The sequence below is a fragment of the Podarcis vaucheri genome (assembly GCF_965113315.1).
Source record: "Podarcis vaucheri genome assembly, chromosome: 3".
Taxonomy (NCBI): Eukaryota; Metazoa; Chordata; class Lepidosauria; order Squamata; family Lacertidae; genus Podarcis; species Podarcis vaucheri.
The window spans coordinates 38,793,011-38,809,295 of NC_138761.1; the positions used below are offsets into that span (position 1 = coordinate 38,793,011).

The window sequence follows — 16,285 nt, forward strand, 5'->3', positions numbered from 1 at the left end:
AAAAAGGAACATTTTTGCCTGGCACCTAAAGGTGTATAATGAAGGCGCCAGGCGAACTTCCCTGAGGAGAGCATTCCACAGATGGGGAGCCACTGCAGAGAAGGCCTGTTCTCGAGCTGCCATCCTCCAAACCTCTTAAGGAGGAGGCACACGAAGGAGGGCCTCAGAAGATAATCTCAGGGACCAAGTAGGTTCATATGGGAAGAGGCGATCCTTCATGCCCCCCCCACTGCTGTTGTGGGTGCTACCATGACAAAGAGAGGAAGTCTTGCCCCCCTTTGTCCACCACCCACCATGGCAAGAAGGAAGCGTGCAGTTCTTCTGTTGGTGGCAGTGCAAGGCAGAGGGGGCTGAAGACTTTCTCCTTTTCGTTCCCCTCTCCCCGGGGAGTGGCTGCACCAGCCTTGGGACTAGGGCAAGCTGTGTGGGGATGATGGAGGGGGAGTCTGAGGTGAGCTGTGAGGGATTATGGATTGGCAATGGAGTGAGGGGGGGATAGTGGGTAGGTAGGGGTGGCGACAGGCTGGATGGGGATTAAAGGAACTGTGAGGGGATGGGGAGTACACAGGGCTGGTGAGCAATGCCAGCAGAGTGGGAGGCTCCAGTTTAGTAACATTCATTGCAGCTCAAGCAACATACCATACTGTAGCTGTGAAATTTCCTTCATCCAAGCTGTGTGAAAGAGCACCTCAAACTCCACCAATACATAGGAAATTCTATTGAATAATCGAACGACTGCTTTACCTTCTGCGCTTGCCAAGATATCTGAATTTTTCTGTTGAAATATTGAAATACATAATCAAAAGGTAAGTGAATGAAAGACGGTGTCCTTTAATTTAAAATTAATGAAGAAGGTATCTGTTTCGCCCCCAGACATACTGTATGATCTTGCATAATGTGATAAAAAAGGCTTTCAATATTACACATATGCTGTTAATGCGCACCAGTGCTCCTTCAGTGTAATTACAGACAGCATCATAATTCAGCTTTTATATGCCTCGGCCCAAAGTCAAATAAATACATGAAGGAGAAACGCATAAGCAGTCTGGGGTTTGTTCACTTTCTCTTCAGCAGTTCCCGCTGCTGAATAGATAAGCAACTTTTACAGCACATAGTAGTTTATCTCTTTTGACAGTTCGGAAATGCTGGAGGGAAAGCGAATGAAACCTTGGGCTGCATGTGTGGCTCAATCCTGCACTCACATGGAACATCTTTTTGGATCCTGGCCAAAAGGTATAAAGAAAACTATGATATGAAAGTTTTTATTGATAATATTGAATTCCTAGAGAACTTCCCCTCTTCCCAGCCAGGTACACAGTACAGTGGTACCTCTGGATGCGAATGGGATCTGTTCAGGAGCCCTGTTCACATCCTGAAGCAAACAGAACACACATCTGCGTGTGTCGCGTTTCGCCGCTTCCGCGCATGGCGTCATTTTGAGCGTCTGCGCATGCGGCGAAACCTGGAAGGGACGTGTTCTGTTACTTCCGGGTCGCCGCGGAGCACAACCCAAAAATGCTCAACCTGAAGCATATTCATCCCGAGGTATGACTGTAGTATATAAATATGTAAACTGAAAGGAAAGGAAAGGAAAAAACTCCAAAACAGTCCAGTGAGAACCGAGCATCTTCAGGGGTCTCCAGGTGTCATGGATCCAGGACCTAACTACACATTATATTACGGTAAATGTTTACCACACAGTGATACTAAGCATGAGCTGTAGTTTTATTCTGAACTGGAGTGCATGATCAGGCATAATCCATTCCTTTCCCAGCTGCAATACAGATGAAAATTACACCTCACATGGCAACTAGCCTTTAAAAACAGATCCTGTTGGCAGTAAGAGGAGTTCTCTTTCTAAACCAACCACTGCAAAGAAGGATTTTTGACACGATCACAGGTGGAAAGAATTAACACCCCCCCCTTCCCTACATGATGCCATCTTGATGAAAACTTAAAATGAAAGTTTATAAACCACAGATGCTGCACTCTACACACCTAAAGCAACATGTAGTTAGGCTCTCCACTGGAAAAGGAAAGTGGGAAATGAAGAGGGGGTAAGAGTGAATAAGCCTGTAACACACGGTAGCCCAAGCATCACAGGGGCTGCATACCAATGGTGGGTGTGGCCAAATGTGGGCATGGCCACCCTACTCTTTCACTTTCACATGCACATACACAACATACATCCATTCAGATCAACCGAGGGGGTTTTTTGCTCCTTAAAAAGGTAAAGGTAAAGGTACCCCTGCCCGTACGGGCCAGTCGTGTCCAACTCTAGGGTTGTGCGCCCATCTCACTTAAGAGGCCGGGGGCCAGCGCTGTCAGGAGACACTTCTGGGTCACGTGGCCTGCGTGACGAAGCTGCTCTGGCGAGCCAAAACCAGCGCAGCACACAGAAACGCTGTTTACCTTCCCGCTATAAAGCGGTACCTATTTATCTACTTGCACTTAGGGGTGCTTTTGAACTGCTAGGTGGGCAGGAGCTGGGACCGAAAGACGGGAGCTCACCCTGCCGCGGGGATTTGAACCACCGACCATACGATCGGCAAGCCCTAGGCGCTGAGGTTTTACTCACAGCGCCACCTTACTGCTCTTCAAATGATCAGTGTGATGACCAGGGAGGGAGTAATTTTCATGTGCATCAAGCCACTGACTTATCTGCTCACCCCAGGGCAATATCTGCATTAACACCCCCCCCCCCAAATGGTGAGGTGTTGTGGAGCCAGAAAAAGTTGTCTTGGGGAGCACAGCAGATTACTAAACTGAGGGTTATATACTCCTGCTCTAATCATTTCTTGTATCCAGGATAGATGGAATACTTCTTCAGGAATGAAGATGAGCATTCCTGTTAGGGGGTGATGTTATAATGTCTCTTCATACAGTTTTTTTAAAAATTAAGAAAAAAATCCTCTTGAGATACCTGATACCTTTATCTCTGCAGCGAAATAATGACAGCTTCTTTGGGTTTTCTAGACACACAGAGAGATTTTAATGTGACAGCAACCTGGCCTTTAGGGCTATGGCTAAGAATCAAACAACTGTGGAAATATGCACTAGATACTAGTGAGCTGGGATGTTGCTTTCAATATTGCTTTCAAACTCAGCAAAACAGCTCCACCTGCAGACTCTTCTACATCATTCCACACTCAGCAGCACTTTCTGGAAGATCGGAAGTAAGGTGATACAGTATTAACAAGCAGTATTCTTGCCAGTGGACCACAGAGAGGCGAGACAATGTAATTGAGCTGCTGGCTATGGTTTACAGATTATGTCACTTTCAGGTGGGTGATAATCGGAAACTTACATAAAAATAGCTGATTGGCTCACTGATACGCCTGAACAGCTGCCTCACCCACAATATCTTTCCTGCTACAGGGGGCATGTTTCGAGCCAGGGGAGGATCCTCCTTTTGAGCCTGATAAAGCTGCAATAAAGAAAATGTCCAATTTAAAACACGCCGTCTGCTAATACTTTACATCAGGGCTGGGAAACCTGCAGCACTCCAAGTGCTGTTGAATCCCAGTCCCCCTCAACCCCAGCAAACATTGCCAATGGTCAGGGATGGCAGGAATTGCAGTCCAGCAACATCTGGAGGGCTGCAGGTTCTCCATCCCTTGCTTTAGCTATGTGTCATGCCTCTGTAGCTATTTGGAACTGACCATATCCTATCAAGGCAGCTTACAAAAATAATAGAGCAAATTACAAAATACAATGAAATACAACTGAAACTTTTCCCAGCTAAAACGGATTTTAAAAGCAGCAAAACAACACTAGCAATACGTCATTTTAAAAAGCGTTTAGCTGGAACAGAAAGTTCAATACATTTTCAACTGCTGAAATTGAAAAATCTAAAAGCAACAATCTAAAAAAGTCAAAGTTTTCTTAATAAAAGAGCTCAGCCAAATCTGAAAAAAGAGATTTTTGATGCCCTTTTAAAAGCTAGCACTAATGTGGCCAGCTGTACATCCTTTCAGTGCAAGTTCCATAAACAATGGCCACCACTAAAATGGGATTGTTTCTAGTTTCTGCCAATCTGACCTCAATGGCAGACCATGAGCAGGTTTGTGTTCCTGTAGGCAGAACTTCCAATACCCCATCCTGAAACTGTTTAAGGCTGATTAATCTATAATCCAGCATTTCCAAAGATAATATAAAAATTAGTCTGTAATGCTACCAAAAAACATAGTGTTTCTCTGCTTCTCCTGTTGTATTAAGTACTGTATTTTAGATCTTTCATTGTGATGGATATAGGTCAGCTAAAAAAAATTAGCCGATTTATCATCAGCTTTTAAACTTATTTTTAAGTTTTAATAAAAGGAACTGTTTATTGTTACAGGGGATGGTCATATTTAATATTAGTAGCTCACCACATGGTGGGGCAAGGTGCCAGCAGGGTCAGTGAGATGCAAACGCACCAGCTTAGCCAATCTGCTGCTCCTGCTGGTACGTTTGCACCTTGCTGCCCTCACCCTCCTGGTAAGCAGCAGTCACTCACCTAGCAGGAGGTCAAGTAAATGCCTCACCATGCCATCCATCCAGTACTATTAATATTTTTGTATTTTTTATCTATATAGCAATTTTTTGAATGTATGTCCATTTTAACTGTCATAAAGGCCCTCTTCCTATTACAATACCACACCAGAACCATGACACCCTCAAAACAACAACACCAACAACACCCCAGGGAATACTAAGTCACACTCCAGCTGTTAACATTTTGCCCCCATCAAATAAAATTATTCTCTACAACTAAAACGGATTAAATTAACTAGTAAAGGTGGCTGTTTCTACTCAAGGTAAATGCACTAAGATTGCAATCCAAAACACATTTACTTGACAGTGGTAGCAGCTGGCAGGATAGGGAAACTTTGCTTACCTGTCTTCCCAATGTGAAAAGGAGGTGCATGGTGGAATAGTAAGTGCGCAGCCGTGGAGCCAGTCTGATGCTCCTACCACTGTCCCTGCACCATGCCAGCTGCTGTCCTCTGCTGGCCACTTGTAAAAGGTAAAGGTAAAGGACCCGTGGACGGTTAAGTCCCGTCAAAGGCAACTATGGGGTTGCAGTGCTCATCTTGCTTTCAAGCCAAGGGAGCCGGTGTTTGTCCATAGACAGCTTTCCAGGTCATGTGGCCAGCATGACTAAACCACTTCTGGTGCAACGGGACACCATGATGAGTGCCAGAGTGCACCTTCCTGCGCACCGCAGTGGTACCTGTTCATCTACTTGCACTGGCGTGCTTTCAAACTGCTAGGTTGGCAGGAGCTGGGACAGAGCAACAGGAGCTCACCCCGTCAGAGGGATTCAAACAGCTGACTTTCCAACCGGCAAGCCCAAGAGGCTCAATGGTTTAGACCACAGCACCAGTCGCATCCCGCTGGCCACTTGTAACATTTCCCAAGGACCTGAATGAGTCTTGCTTTTGATTAGGCATGCTAAGGATTGCATTGTAAGTACCTTTTTAGTTGCCTCAAGCTCTGCAACGTAATGCTGAAGAATACGCCCGATTGTGTGTGCAATTTCATGCTGAAGGCATGGCATATTCAGCTTCTGAAACCTAAAGAGATTAAACAGTCAACAGTCTTTGCTGAAAGGTTAGTCAACCTACTATTAGGTTACTGTTAACACTGAATGTTGTGGCTGCAATGAATGAAGAAAACCACTTCTGTTATTATTTAGAAGGATGTACAGAACTTGAATATAAATTTCCCAGGGTGCCTAATCACTTAAGTCTACAGCATCATGGAAGTTATGCTGTGTGAGAAAGAGATGAGGAAGAAATGATTCCCCTCTGCTAATCATAGGTGACTAGATAGGTTGGAGAGGGCAGCACATTTCATGTAGTAGTAATAGTAATAATAATAATAGTAACAACAACAACAACAACAACAACAACAATTTATTATTTATACCCCACCCATCTGGCTGGGTTTCCCCAGCCACTCTGGCTGGCTTCCAACAAAGATTAAAAATACATAGTAATTCTGTTTGCTGCGGCCAAAGTGTTAAAATGGCACTTGCTGCATGTCTGTGAAGGGAAAAGTCACATCACCAAATCTGAAATGAAGATAAGCCAGGGAGCCATAGCTAATTGTGACTGCCCAGCATGTGGCCTCAAAGCATTTGGAGGTGTGCATTTCCCTTTTGAGCTTTACCTGGTTACCACAGCAAACCACATTGTTATCACCAGTTTAGCTGCAATGTGAAGCAGCTTCCACTACATGGCTATCCATCCAGTGGAAGCACCTTCCTCACGTTAAAGATGTTCACCCTGCAGTGACATTATTCTCCAGCAAGCCAATTATTATGTGATAATTGTCCTGGAGCCTTCTTAGTAAATAGAAGCCACAAGAATATAATCTACTTTGCTTCAGATGGTGATATTAACTGTGCTACAAAGGAAATGAGAAATAAGCTGGCACATGACACCTTTTCTTTTATAGCTCAACTGTATTTTAGAGAAGAGGGAATGTATTGTTTGAAAGATATGCAGGAGAAACAGCATGATCTTACTAAAATTGCATATGCTTAAATATCACCCAACTGTGCAGTCTGGACTGCACTGCATGTTTGAAAAAGCCTGCTAGCTCCTCTAATTTAAAGTATTTCCTAAACATGTTTGCCATACCTCTGAAGGAGCTGGAGAGCATGTTGTGAAGACAAGATTCGTCCAAAACAACCAGCCATAAATGTCTGTATCTGGACCTAAATAAAAAAATGAAACATTTAATGGCAGCAACTGAGGCTGGAATCCCACTTATCTGCAAGTAAGCCCACTGAAGACAGCTGGAGTTACTCCTAAGTACAGTAGATGGGTTTAGGACTGCAGCCTAAATAATTAGCTGTAGGTTTTCTACAAAGATAACAAGAGGCAAAACAATTAGTATTTATTTCCTTTATTTATGCGTAAGATTTCTCACCCACCATAACGTCTCAGGGCAGGTTACAGCAATATAACCATACAATCTTAAACAAGTAAAACAATTCCAAACAAAAGCAGTACAGAACAGATTAAACAAAATAGAAGAGGTAGATAAAGTGGGTGCCCTCTGCGCCAATACACAGGGCACCCACACAGGGATTTGGGAGGAGGAAGGGAGTCAGTTGCTACAGTCAGGGGCACCCCTCCATATTTGCAGGCAAAAATTATGCTTTAGGGGGCAAAGCCCTCCAAACCAGAAAAGCATGGCTGGCTCCTTGAGAGGACCACTCCTATTTAGGAAGTAAGGATACACTGGAATTTATAAATGTATATAACTGACAGAATCTTAATTAAATATGAAAAGTGTATGGGTGATATCCAACATTACTCATAATCCAATAAGATGCCAAGTAGATCCGGTGATATAAATGGACTTAAGTTAATTTATCAGATTCAATTCTCTCACTATGACTTAAATCTCAAAAACACCAACAATTTCTATCACTTGATCAGTAGTTATGTTACTTACCTCTAAATTTTCAATTTTTGTCATGAAATCTGCGAAATCCACATCAAACTCTGTTTTCCGTGGGTCAAGAATATCATATTTTTTCTTTTGAACGCTTTGGTAGATGTTTTTGAACTTAATTGCCATAATATCAATTCCTTCAATGGTGGACATACTCAGCGCAGAAAAGGTTTGAACTATGGTTATCATCTCTGTAATCTAAAATAGGGGGGTTGTTTTCACTATAAAGATAATGGACTCCAGTAATTTTTATTTTTATGATTTATTAATTTTTTGTACTGCCCTTCATCCAAAGATATCAGGGCAGCTCATAAGATAAAAATACAGGATAGAAGCACAAAATAAGTAGTGAAAACAAAAACAAAACCAAGTACAGTGGTGCCTCGCAAGACGAAATTAATTCGTTCCGCAAGTTTTTTCTTCTTGCGAGTTTTTCGTCTTGCGAAGCACGGTTTCCCATAGGAATGCATTGAAAATCAATTAATGCGTTCCTATGGAAACCGCTTGCCAGGCTGGCGGTGCAGAGAAGGGCTTTTCTCCCCACCGCAAGCCTTCAGGACAGGTACGGGAACAGAGGGGAAGGGGCGCAGCGCTTCTCCTCTGTTCCTGGGGCTTGCGGTGGGAGGAGGGCTTTTCCTCCCCACCGCCAACATTCAGAACAGCATTCTGAATGTTGGCGGTGGGAAGGAAAACCCTCCTCCCACCGCAAGTCTTCAGGACAGCCATCCGAAGGCTGGCGCGGGGAGAAGGGCTTTCCGCCCCACCGCCAGCCTTCGGAGGAGCCTTCCGAAGGCTGGCGCGGGGAGAAGGGCTTTTCTCCCCACCGCCAGCCTTCGGAGGAGCCTTCCGAAGGCTGGCGCGGGGAGAAGGGCTTTCCGCCCCACCGCCAGCCTTCGGAGGAGGTCCGAGGACAGTGGGGAAGATGCACTGCGCTTCCCCGCTGTCCCGGAGATTTCCCTATGGGCTTTCGTCTTGCGAAGGAAGCCCATAGGGAAATTCGTTTTGCGAAGCTCCTCCAAAACGGAAAACCCTTTCGTCTAGTGGGTTTTCCGTCTTGCGAGGCGTTCGTCTTGCGGGGCACCACTGTAATACCCCTCCATCCCACAAATACATTTAAAAGGCTGTATAATATTAATAAGCCAAAGGCTTGGTAGGATTACCATGTCACAAATACTAGGTTAGAACTCTTCTCACTGACACGAAGTTTTCTCTTTGAAGGGATTTCCACACACCCCACAACCGCAGTCTAAAGTAATATAACTCTGTTATCATATTACCACCCCAGTGTGTGTTTGGTCCAAACTACAGTTGGACAAAATGTACCTGAAAGAACTGGGAGCATTGGTTTTAACTCTAGATTGTGACAACAGCAGGTAGTTCCCAACCCCCTCAAAGAAGATAACCAACAACACCTTATGAACTCCTCGACTTATGTTAACGTGATCCTTTAGTTAATAGGCTGAAATCGAAAGATTGCATACATGGTATTTTATTCTTAAAACAGGTTTTTGAAGCACACTTACCTTTTCTAGCCTTTTGCAGAAAGCTTCAAATTTGCCAAAAATATACATCTCAGAGACTTCAAATGTCTTCTCCCCTGAAGTCTCCAAAATTTGTTTTCTTGTTTTATGAAAACTCTTCTGATACTCTTTAAACAGAAAAATACAGTCCTAAGAACAAATAGATAGCAATTAGTACCAGCAGGCAAGCAAGAAAGGTTTATTAGGCAGGCTGCCTACAGCTATAAGCTGTCCCTTTAGCCCTCTGCGTGGGCAGGACAGAAATTCAATAAATCAATTCAATATTCCAATTATTGCAAGAAAAAAATCCTACCATTTACAGTTGTTTTTCATGTGTACGTGGCACTACCCAATTAGAATTTGTCTTTGCATTTTTATATGCAAAATTAATATTTCATATAGCTTTAATGGTTGTCATCTACTGAAATGTGAAGAGACCTAAATTTATTTTTGCTCACGTTGGCAAGCAGTGGGAGTTTTGTGGAGAAAGTTTCTTTAGCTTATATGATGAGTGTTCTTCCCTCTCCTGCCCTGACTGCTGAACGTTTCTCGCTAATTAAGGGGAAATTATGACAAAATGCTTCCTATTTTGTAACAATTCAAAATTAATTTCTTTTCATTTCCTAGTGTAAAGACCAAACCACAGAGTGCTGTACTGAGACAAATCCCCCAAGACCTAATTAGGAAGCAAAATCTGCTAAGATAGAACAATCAGAATTTTTCAAATATAAAAGGAGCATGTAAATTATTATACTATACATATTGGACTAATAGATGTAATGAGAATACACTATAGTAGCTTATTGAGAATGAAAACCAGAGTCTTAGTGCACAACAAAAATACAATCATTATAATATATGTACACACACACACTTTCAGAAAAACATCTGCAGGGAGCAGTTGTAACGCCTACTGAAATCATGCACTGTTGCCACACAAACCTGAATTTTCTTAATTACTATAGGAGTATCCTGTTCCCATACACGATTAAAACCTCCATCAGTAATATATGCCTTACATGCTGTTACCATTTGATTTGTAACCTATCATACAAAAAGACAGAGAAAACATTATGTCAGAATTGTTAGAATAGAAGGGAAAATATATACTGTATGCAGTGCTATTTTTCTAGAAGAAGTGCCAGAACTTACCACAAATGCTTCCCTTGTTTTCTTATCATGGCAATGGCACCCACCTGAGAGGTGCTGGAACTGAGTTCCGGTGAGTTCTGGCTGAAAAAAAGCCCTGACTGCATACTATCTGTCTATGACAGTGGTTCTCAAAGGGTGCAGTGTGCCATACTGGTGTGGCAGGAAAGTATGTCAAGTTTGACGAGAAGATCCAAGGGCAATCAAAGAAACATTTTAACATTTCAGTGCAGTGTAGTATCAAAATAATATTTTTTATTTACAGAATATGGATAGGTATCTTTTCAAAATGAGAGCAAGAACGCTGGCTATTCCTTTACAGTTCTCCATGACATATTGTTGTGAACAGGAATTTTCAACTCTGACTCAATATGAAAGATCAGAAAAGAGAAAGGCTGCTTTGTGTTGATGGGGAGAGGAGAGTTTGCCTCAAATTGGACCTAATATAAATGAGCTTTCCTGGCAAAAGCAAGCTCCCACCTCTCAGTGCATTTGTGTACATACTTATATAATAGGCTTGGTTATCATTATATATTGAGAATAATACATGTTATTTTGAGAATAATACATTATTACAATAAACATGTTATTGTTTTATCCTTTCTGGATGCCCCACAATCATATTATGAAGTCGCTGCATTCTGTTATAAATCAAGCACTGCTAGGAGTTGTTTCTTTTTGTTTCCCAAGGTATTTCTTATCACTAAAGAATTAGGTGTGGCACAAGCAAATTTTTATTCTGAAGGGAAATTGCATGAGCCATCTTCTGTGGAAAGAGCAGCCATGGAAGAGACCCCATGTTATGGAGGGAAAGGCCAAGGATGAAGTGTAACTACTTCCCCCGTCAGCGTATGAGACACCCGCAGCTTTTCTCCCATGCATCTCTATTCCCCTCTCTTCCCTGACTTCTGTGCCATTTTCCTGAGACACCCTCTCTCTCTTTCTTTCTCTCTCTCTCTCCTCCATGAAACACATGCTATAAATGGAAAGATCTGACACACCACACCCATAACGCAATATAAGGAAGTTCAGCATCGAGAAGGAGGGAGAATGAGCAAGCAAGCGGACAACTGGCAAAGAGGGATTGGCAGTTAGCTCAGTTGGCTAGAGTGTGTGGGATTACTTTACGTAAAGCACCTGACTCTCTCATTTTGCATTCTGGGGGGAAATCTGCTCCTTTAAATTTACATACACATCTCCACCTACTTTTATAAACAGTGACGTCATTCTCTCAGAAGTGTTATAGTATCTTGAAACACTATGAATCATTCGGATAGCGTTAATCAAGTTCTGTATTCCGTGGGCCATGGAAACCTAAAACAAACATTTTGTAGAATTTGATAAATTCATGATGTGAGACAAGATGCTTTAAACTACCAGCTGCGGGGCTGAAAAGCAGGAAACAGGTGTCTCTCTTGTGAGCGGGCTAAATAACTGAACAGAGAAGTACTGGAGAGCTCTGTGTGTATCCTCTGCATGTGCAATGTGTACTGCTGGACTCGTTTCCTCCCTTCTGCCATCACCACTGATGCTCCATCCCCCAGACCTTCATGTTTCAGGATAATGGCCACTGCCCCATTTACATAAAAGTTGTGCTCAGATGCACTGCTAAGTCACAAATGCACCAGCAGAGCTAATTTGGCACACAGGCACCACACTGACCTCCGCGCTGCTTCATTCCTCTCCCTCCTAGTAAACAATAGCAACCTGCTTGCCAGGAAGATGGTGTAGTTGCTCTGCTTCACCCAGCAAGCTGCTTTTGTCATGTGCTGGTGCGTGCAGTTTGTGCATCCCTGCTTTGCTCCTACCTAGTGTTTGTGGGTTTATTTCTCCCAAACAAATCACAACCAAGAAGCCAAGAACAACCCTAGGTTCAGATCGTGATTTGTTTGGAATGAAATAAAACTTGGGGTTCAGACAGCATGCTAAGGCAATCACTGACTCTGTGGTTTGTTTCCCTTCTGGAGGAAGAGAGGAACCGAAGCAGGAGAACTCAGTCTGTGTGCACCAGCACAAACTGATTTGCTTCACCATGGTTTATGACGTAGGGTTACATCTGAATGGAGCCCAAAATAGTATTCAACAACTCAGGGAAGCAACTATTTCTCAATGTTAACACTGCCCTCACTCAAAATGTGACACTGACTCTTCAGATATGAAATCATAGGATTATATCCGGAATAAAATCAAAAACTCATCACCATGTTCCATTGGGGCAGCTCAAGTGTAGTCACAGGGTTGTATGGGCTGGTAATCAGAGAAACTTCATGGCTGACAGGTGTGTGGTAAAATGTGAAGTAGGAAAGCAACTTTTGAATAGTAATAATGATCATTAATGGAGGCAAGAGGAGAGCTCTGAATGGTCGTTAAAGCTCAACAGAATACTCCTTATTTACCTGTTATTTGTCACCTTTCACATCTTAAAGCAGTAATTTTAGCCTCAGTTGGGGAAATCAGTTTCAACCCCTACCACTAAAATTATTTCCCAAGACATTAAATGAATGAGTTTCTTGCTACATTTGTCCGCTAGTGCCCTTCAGTCACACCATAGTGGTGGGCCATTTTCTCACCTTTGCATAAAACATGACTGAAAGCACCATGCAGATAAGAAGAAAAGGCATGATAGAAAGCAGCGTGTTTATATTATGCAGTATCCTCTCATCTTGGAGAGCTCGCGGGAGAGGTTGAACTTGGACAGCCTTAGTCTCTGTGTGCAGCTGCCGCTTGTAGTGGTAGCACCCACCTAGGCAGTGAAATAATCTCAGGCCTTGAACTGAGTCTGCACACCCAGGCTGCCCACTGCATCCAGCTGGACAGAAGGTGTAAAAAGGGTTTCATCTTCCAATTCAACTTTGATGCATTCCTGTATCCTTTGGCTGTTCTTTAATCCTGACCTCTGGCTTGCTCTTTGGCACACGTGAGGAAGCTCATCCCACTGGTGGGCAGGATCCTCCTCCAACCTCCACAGGCCACTTTGACAGGTGGGCAGAACCACCTGCATGTCAATCACCTGATACCACAATGATGTCAAGTGAAGCCTTTTCCCTTACCAGCTTGGAATCAAAGTGTGTGGGCAAAAGGCTCAGGGGTTTGCAGGCGCTGCCAATCAGCTGACCAGTGTGTGAATCCCAACTTCAGAAGAGAGCTTCCTTTGCTTGGGTCACTTGAAACTTGAAACCAAACCACATACACAAAGGCGAAGAGGTTTGCAGGTACCACCCATCAGCTTTTCAGTGCTGCCTGCAAAGCCCACTTTTGGCTTTACCTGCCCCACACCTGATGTTAGATATGATGCCTGGTGTAGGCCAGGTGAGCAGAGCCTGGGGAAAATGACCTTGTGGCCTGTTCTTTGGTTTTGCTTCCAGGTTTGCCCTTCCTCTCCTGTCATCTTTAGTCCCACCTCCTGGTTTGTCCTCCTGGTTTGTCCTCCTGGTATTGTTCTTCTGGCTCATCCCTTGACTCTGACAACACACATGCACCCCACCCCTAACTAGCTCCCAGTTCATCTCAGACTGCTGCCTACAGCTTAGCCTTTGCAAATCTTTCCATTCTACACCACCACCAAGCCTTTCTAAGTTGTGTTGCTATATTTTGTTTGGATAGCTAGCTCTAAAGGTAACTTTGTGGTTAAAAAAATACAGTCTGGGTGGTGTTTAAATATGCTCAGTTTTATATGTACTGCTTTTTGACACACATTCTAAAGGCATTCATTACATGCAAGTCTAATGAGAAATGTAACATTATATGAATTTTAAAAAAATCAGTACTTACTAAATCATAGTTATAAAGTGGCTGGCAAACTTTTTCAAGGGTGTACAAATACCTCACATTATCTTTTGATTCATTTGCTGTATCTGTTATTCTGGCATCCAATTCTCTCCACAGCTAGAGTAAAAAATTATGGAACAGGTTAGTGTAACAACATAAAATGTGAAAAATTCACAAAGTAGAAATTGAATTACATTCAAACCACACTGACAAAATATACTCTGGAAACTTCCCCCCGCCCCATACATGCTAGTTAACAACATTTTCTCCTATAAATTATTTTCTAGAATTTATCTCATGCCAATAGAAGCTGCTTTAACACAGCAGATAGAAAGCTGGACTCTGGGAGAGTTGTATGTTTGTCATAGCTATGTACACATTAACATTTACTCTGACTCCAGTGCTCCTACTGCTAGTTTATGAATTTGTGTACACATGGCGTTAGCCACAATTCAAGGGTTTTCTGTAGTTTCTTGTGAAATGCTGCTGTTTAATGTGTTTTCCTCCATGCCAGCTTCTATCTGACTTGAGAACTGTAGACTTGTTGGATTCATAGGAAAGCCCAGGTGTGTACATTTGAGATTCTTACCTTTCCTTCCAGGTCATGGGGATGGTGGGAGAGGTCTTACATACCTGGCATCGTTGTGCAAAAGCAGCCCCCCCCTCTCCCTCTCCCCGTGAGTAAGTCCCACATCACATGGAATGAAACTATGCCTACCGATCCTGTATAGAGGTCACATTGTAAATTATCATGCCGGTTGGTATAATCACTCTGCTATACATTAATGCAATAAACATAGTAGATTTTTAGAATTGTAGCTAAATGGTGGCAAAGGAACCTTTTGCGTCTATGTTCCTGGGAAGGGTTGCAACGCTAGTTACAGAACTAAACCAGGCAGTGGCAGTTACTCTGAATTCATTAAATTGGTTTGATAAAATATAGTCCTACATATGTAGCATACGTGGCCTTTGAGATGCATATTTTAGGACTCACCCTATTTTTGTGATTGCCAATTGTTCTAAACTGTTTTTAATGCTGTGCTTTATTTTAAATTATTCTAACCCACCCTAGGACCTTAGAGTGAAAGATGGGTAGAATAATAATAATAATAATAATAATAATAATAATAATAATAGCTGTGACAAAGGGATGCCACAGACACACTGTCATTAAAGAAAATTTATAACAAGCACACATACATTTTAAAGCAATGAAATAATTTCTTATTAAAGAATAAATTAGAATTACCTTTATTATTTTGGAGCGTGCAACATTTAGGACATTTATGACAGCCTTGCAATTTTGTCCTTTGATCTGTTCAATAATAAAATTAAACTTAGCAGACATACGCTTCCAGTGTTCTAGTTCGGTCAGAGGACCCGAGTCATCAGCTTCCTTTCTCATCTGTTCACTCTCAATCAAAACCTGAAATGAAAGAGTGTTACGTATACAGAAAGAGCTTATCACTTGGTCATAAATTTCACATTCTACATAGCCATTATAAGCTCTGTCAGTATTCCATTTCCTTCAACAGAAACATAAGGGCTGGTCACGGATGCTGATGGGTGCAAACTGGATGAAATTCAGCTTTTCTAATTTAACTTGCACATTGTTTTCTGAGTCCTTACTCCTGTCCCCCCACCACCACCAATAGTCTTTATTTATGCATTTTCATTAGTAAATATAACTAAACTGTCATACTCATTCACACCTGCTGATATCGAGATGACTTAATTCAAATGCAGCTTATTGTGGATGCCATGCTGCTCGTACATACGTAATGTTGTACTCAACAAAATTCTAGCCCATATCTCCCTCCCACTCCCCCCAATTTAATATGGATTTACTTTATTTATTTATTTATTTATTTATTTATTGGATTTCCCAAACAAACAGTAGATCCAGATTAAATAATATGAGGCAGCGTTTTGATGAAGACAATGTCCGGTCGATGCTGCCGCAAAAACCTGCATGCATGTACAAACAATATTCTGCAACCAATGTGCTTTCCGTTGCTGTTCTATCCTGTTATTTCCTATGAAATGTGTTTTGATGCATTTTCCCGCAAGCCGGCTCCTATCCAAGTTAAGAAAAAAAACCACCTTGCTGCATTTTAAGCGGGCAATGTGTGCACAGCGTAAGTCCACAAGAAAATGCCATGTGGAAATGGCAATAGCTGACAATTCAAAGAAACTTTTTGGGGGTGCAAAGGGGAACCAGCCATGTTCAAAACACACACCCCCAAGTTACGACATTTTCAAAAATGAAATATGCAAGTCACGTTTATGAATAGCAATCTGTGTCTTTGGCTGTGGAAGCTGCCAAAGCAAGTTCCAGCCAATTAATTATTATATTTTATTTTAAACATTTCCAGGCTTCCCTTCCCTTTTTAGGC

General features: G+C 42.4%; 1 protein-coding gene across 1 annotated transcript in view; it reads right to left on the bottom strand.

Annotated features, from left to right (window-relative positions):
- Positions 1–16,285, bottom strand: part of DNAH8 (dynein axonemal heavy chain 8) — a 148,671-nt gene that overhangs the window by 121,413 nt on the left and 10,973 nt on the right. Inside the window, exons 8-17 of the mRNA XM_082214788.1 lie at positions 15,139–15,315; positions 13,893–14,006; positions 11,328–11,435; positions 9,915–10,016; positions 8,976–9,122; positions 7,453–7,650; positions 6,630–6,706; positions 5,459–5,558; positions 3,308–3,427; positions 640–775 (exon numbers count right to left, since the gene is read on the bottom strand). Coding sequence (XP_082070914.1) covers positions 640–775; positions 3,308–3,427; positions 5,459–5,558; positions 6,630–6,706; positions 7,453–7,650; positions 8,976–9,122; positions 9,915–10,016; positions 11,328–11,435; positions 13,893–14,006; positions 15,139–15,315 — 1,279 coding nt within the window. The remainder of the gene's footprint in view (positions 1–639; positions 776–3,307; positions 3,428–5,458; positions 5,559–6,629; positions 6,707–7,452; positions 7,651–8,975; positions 9,123–9,914; positions 10,017–11,327; positions 11,436–13,892; positions 14,007–15,138; positions 15,316–16,285) is intronic.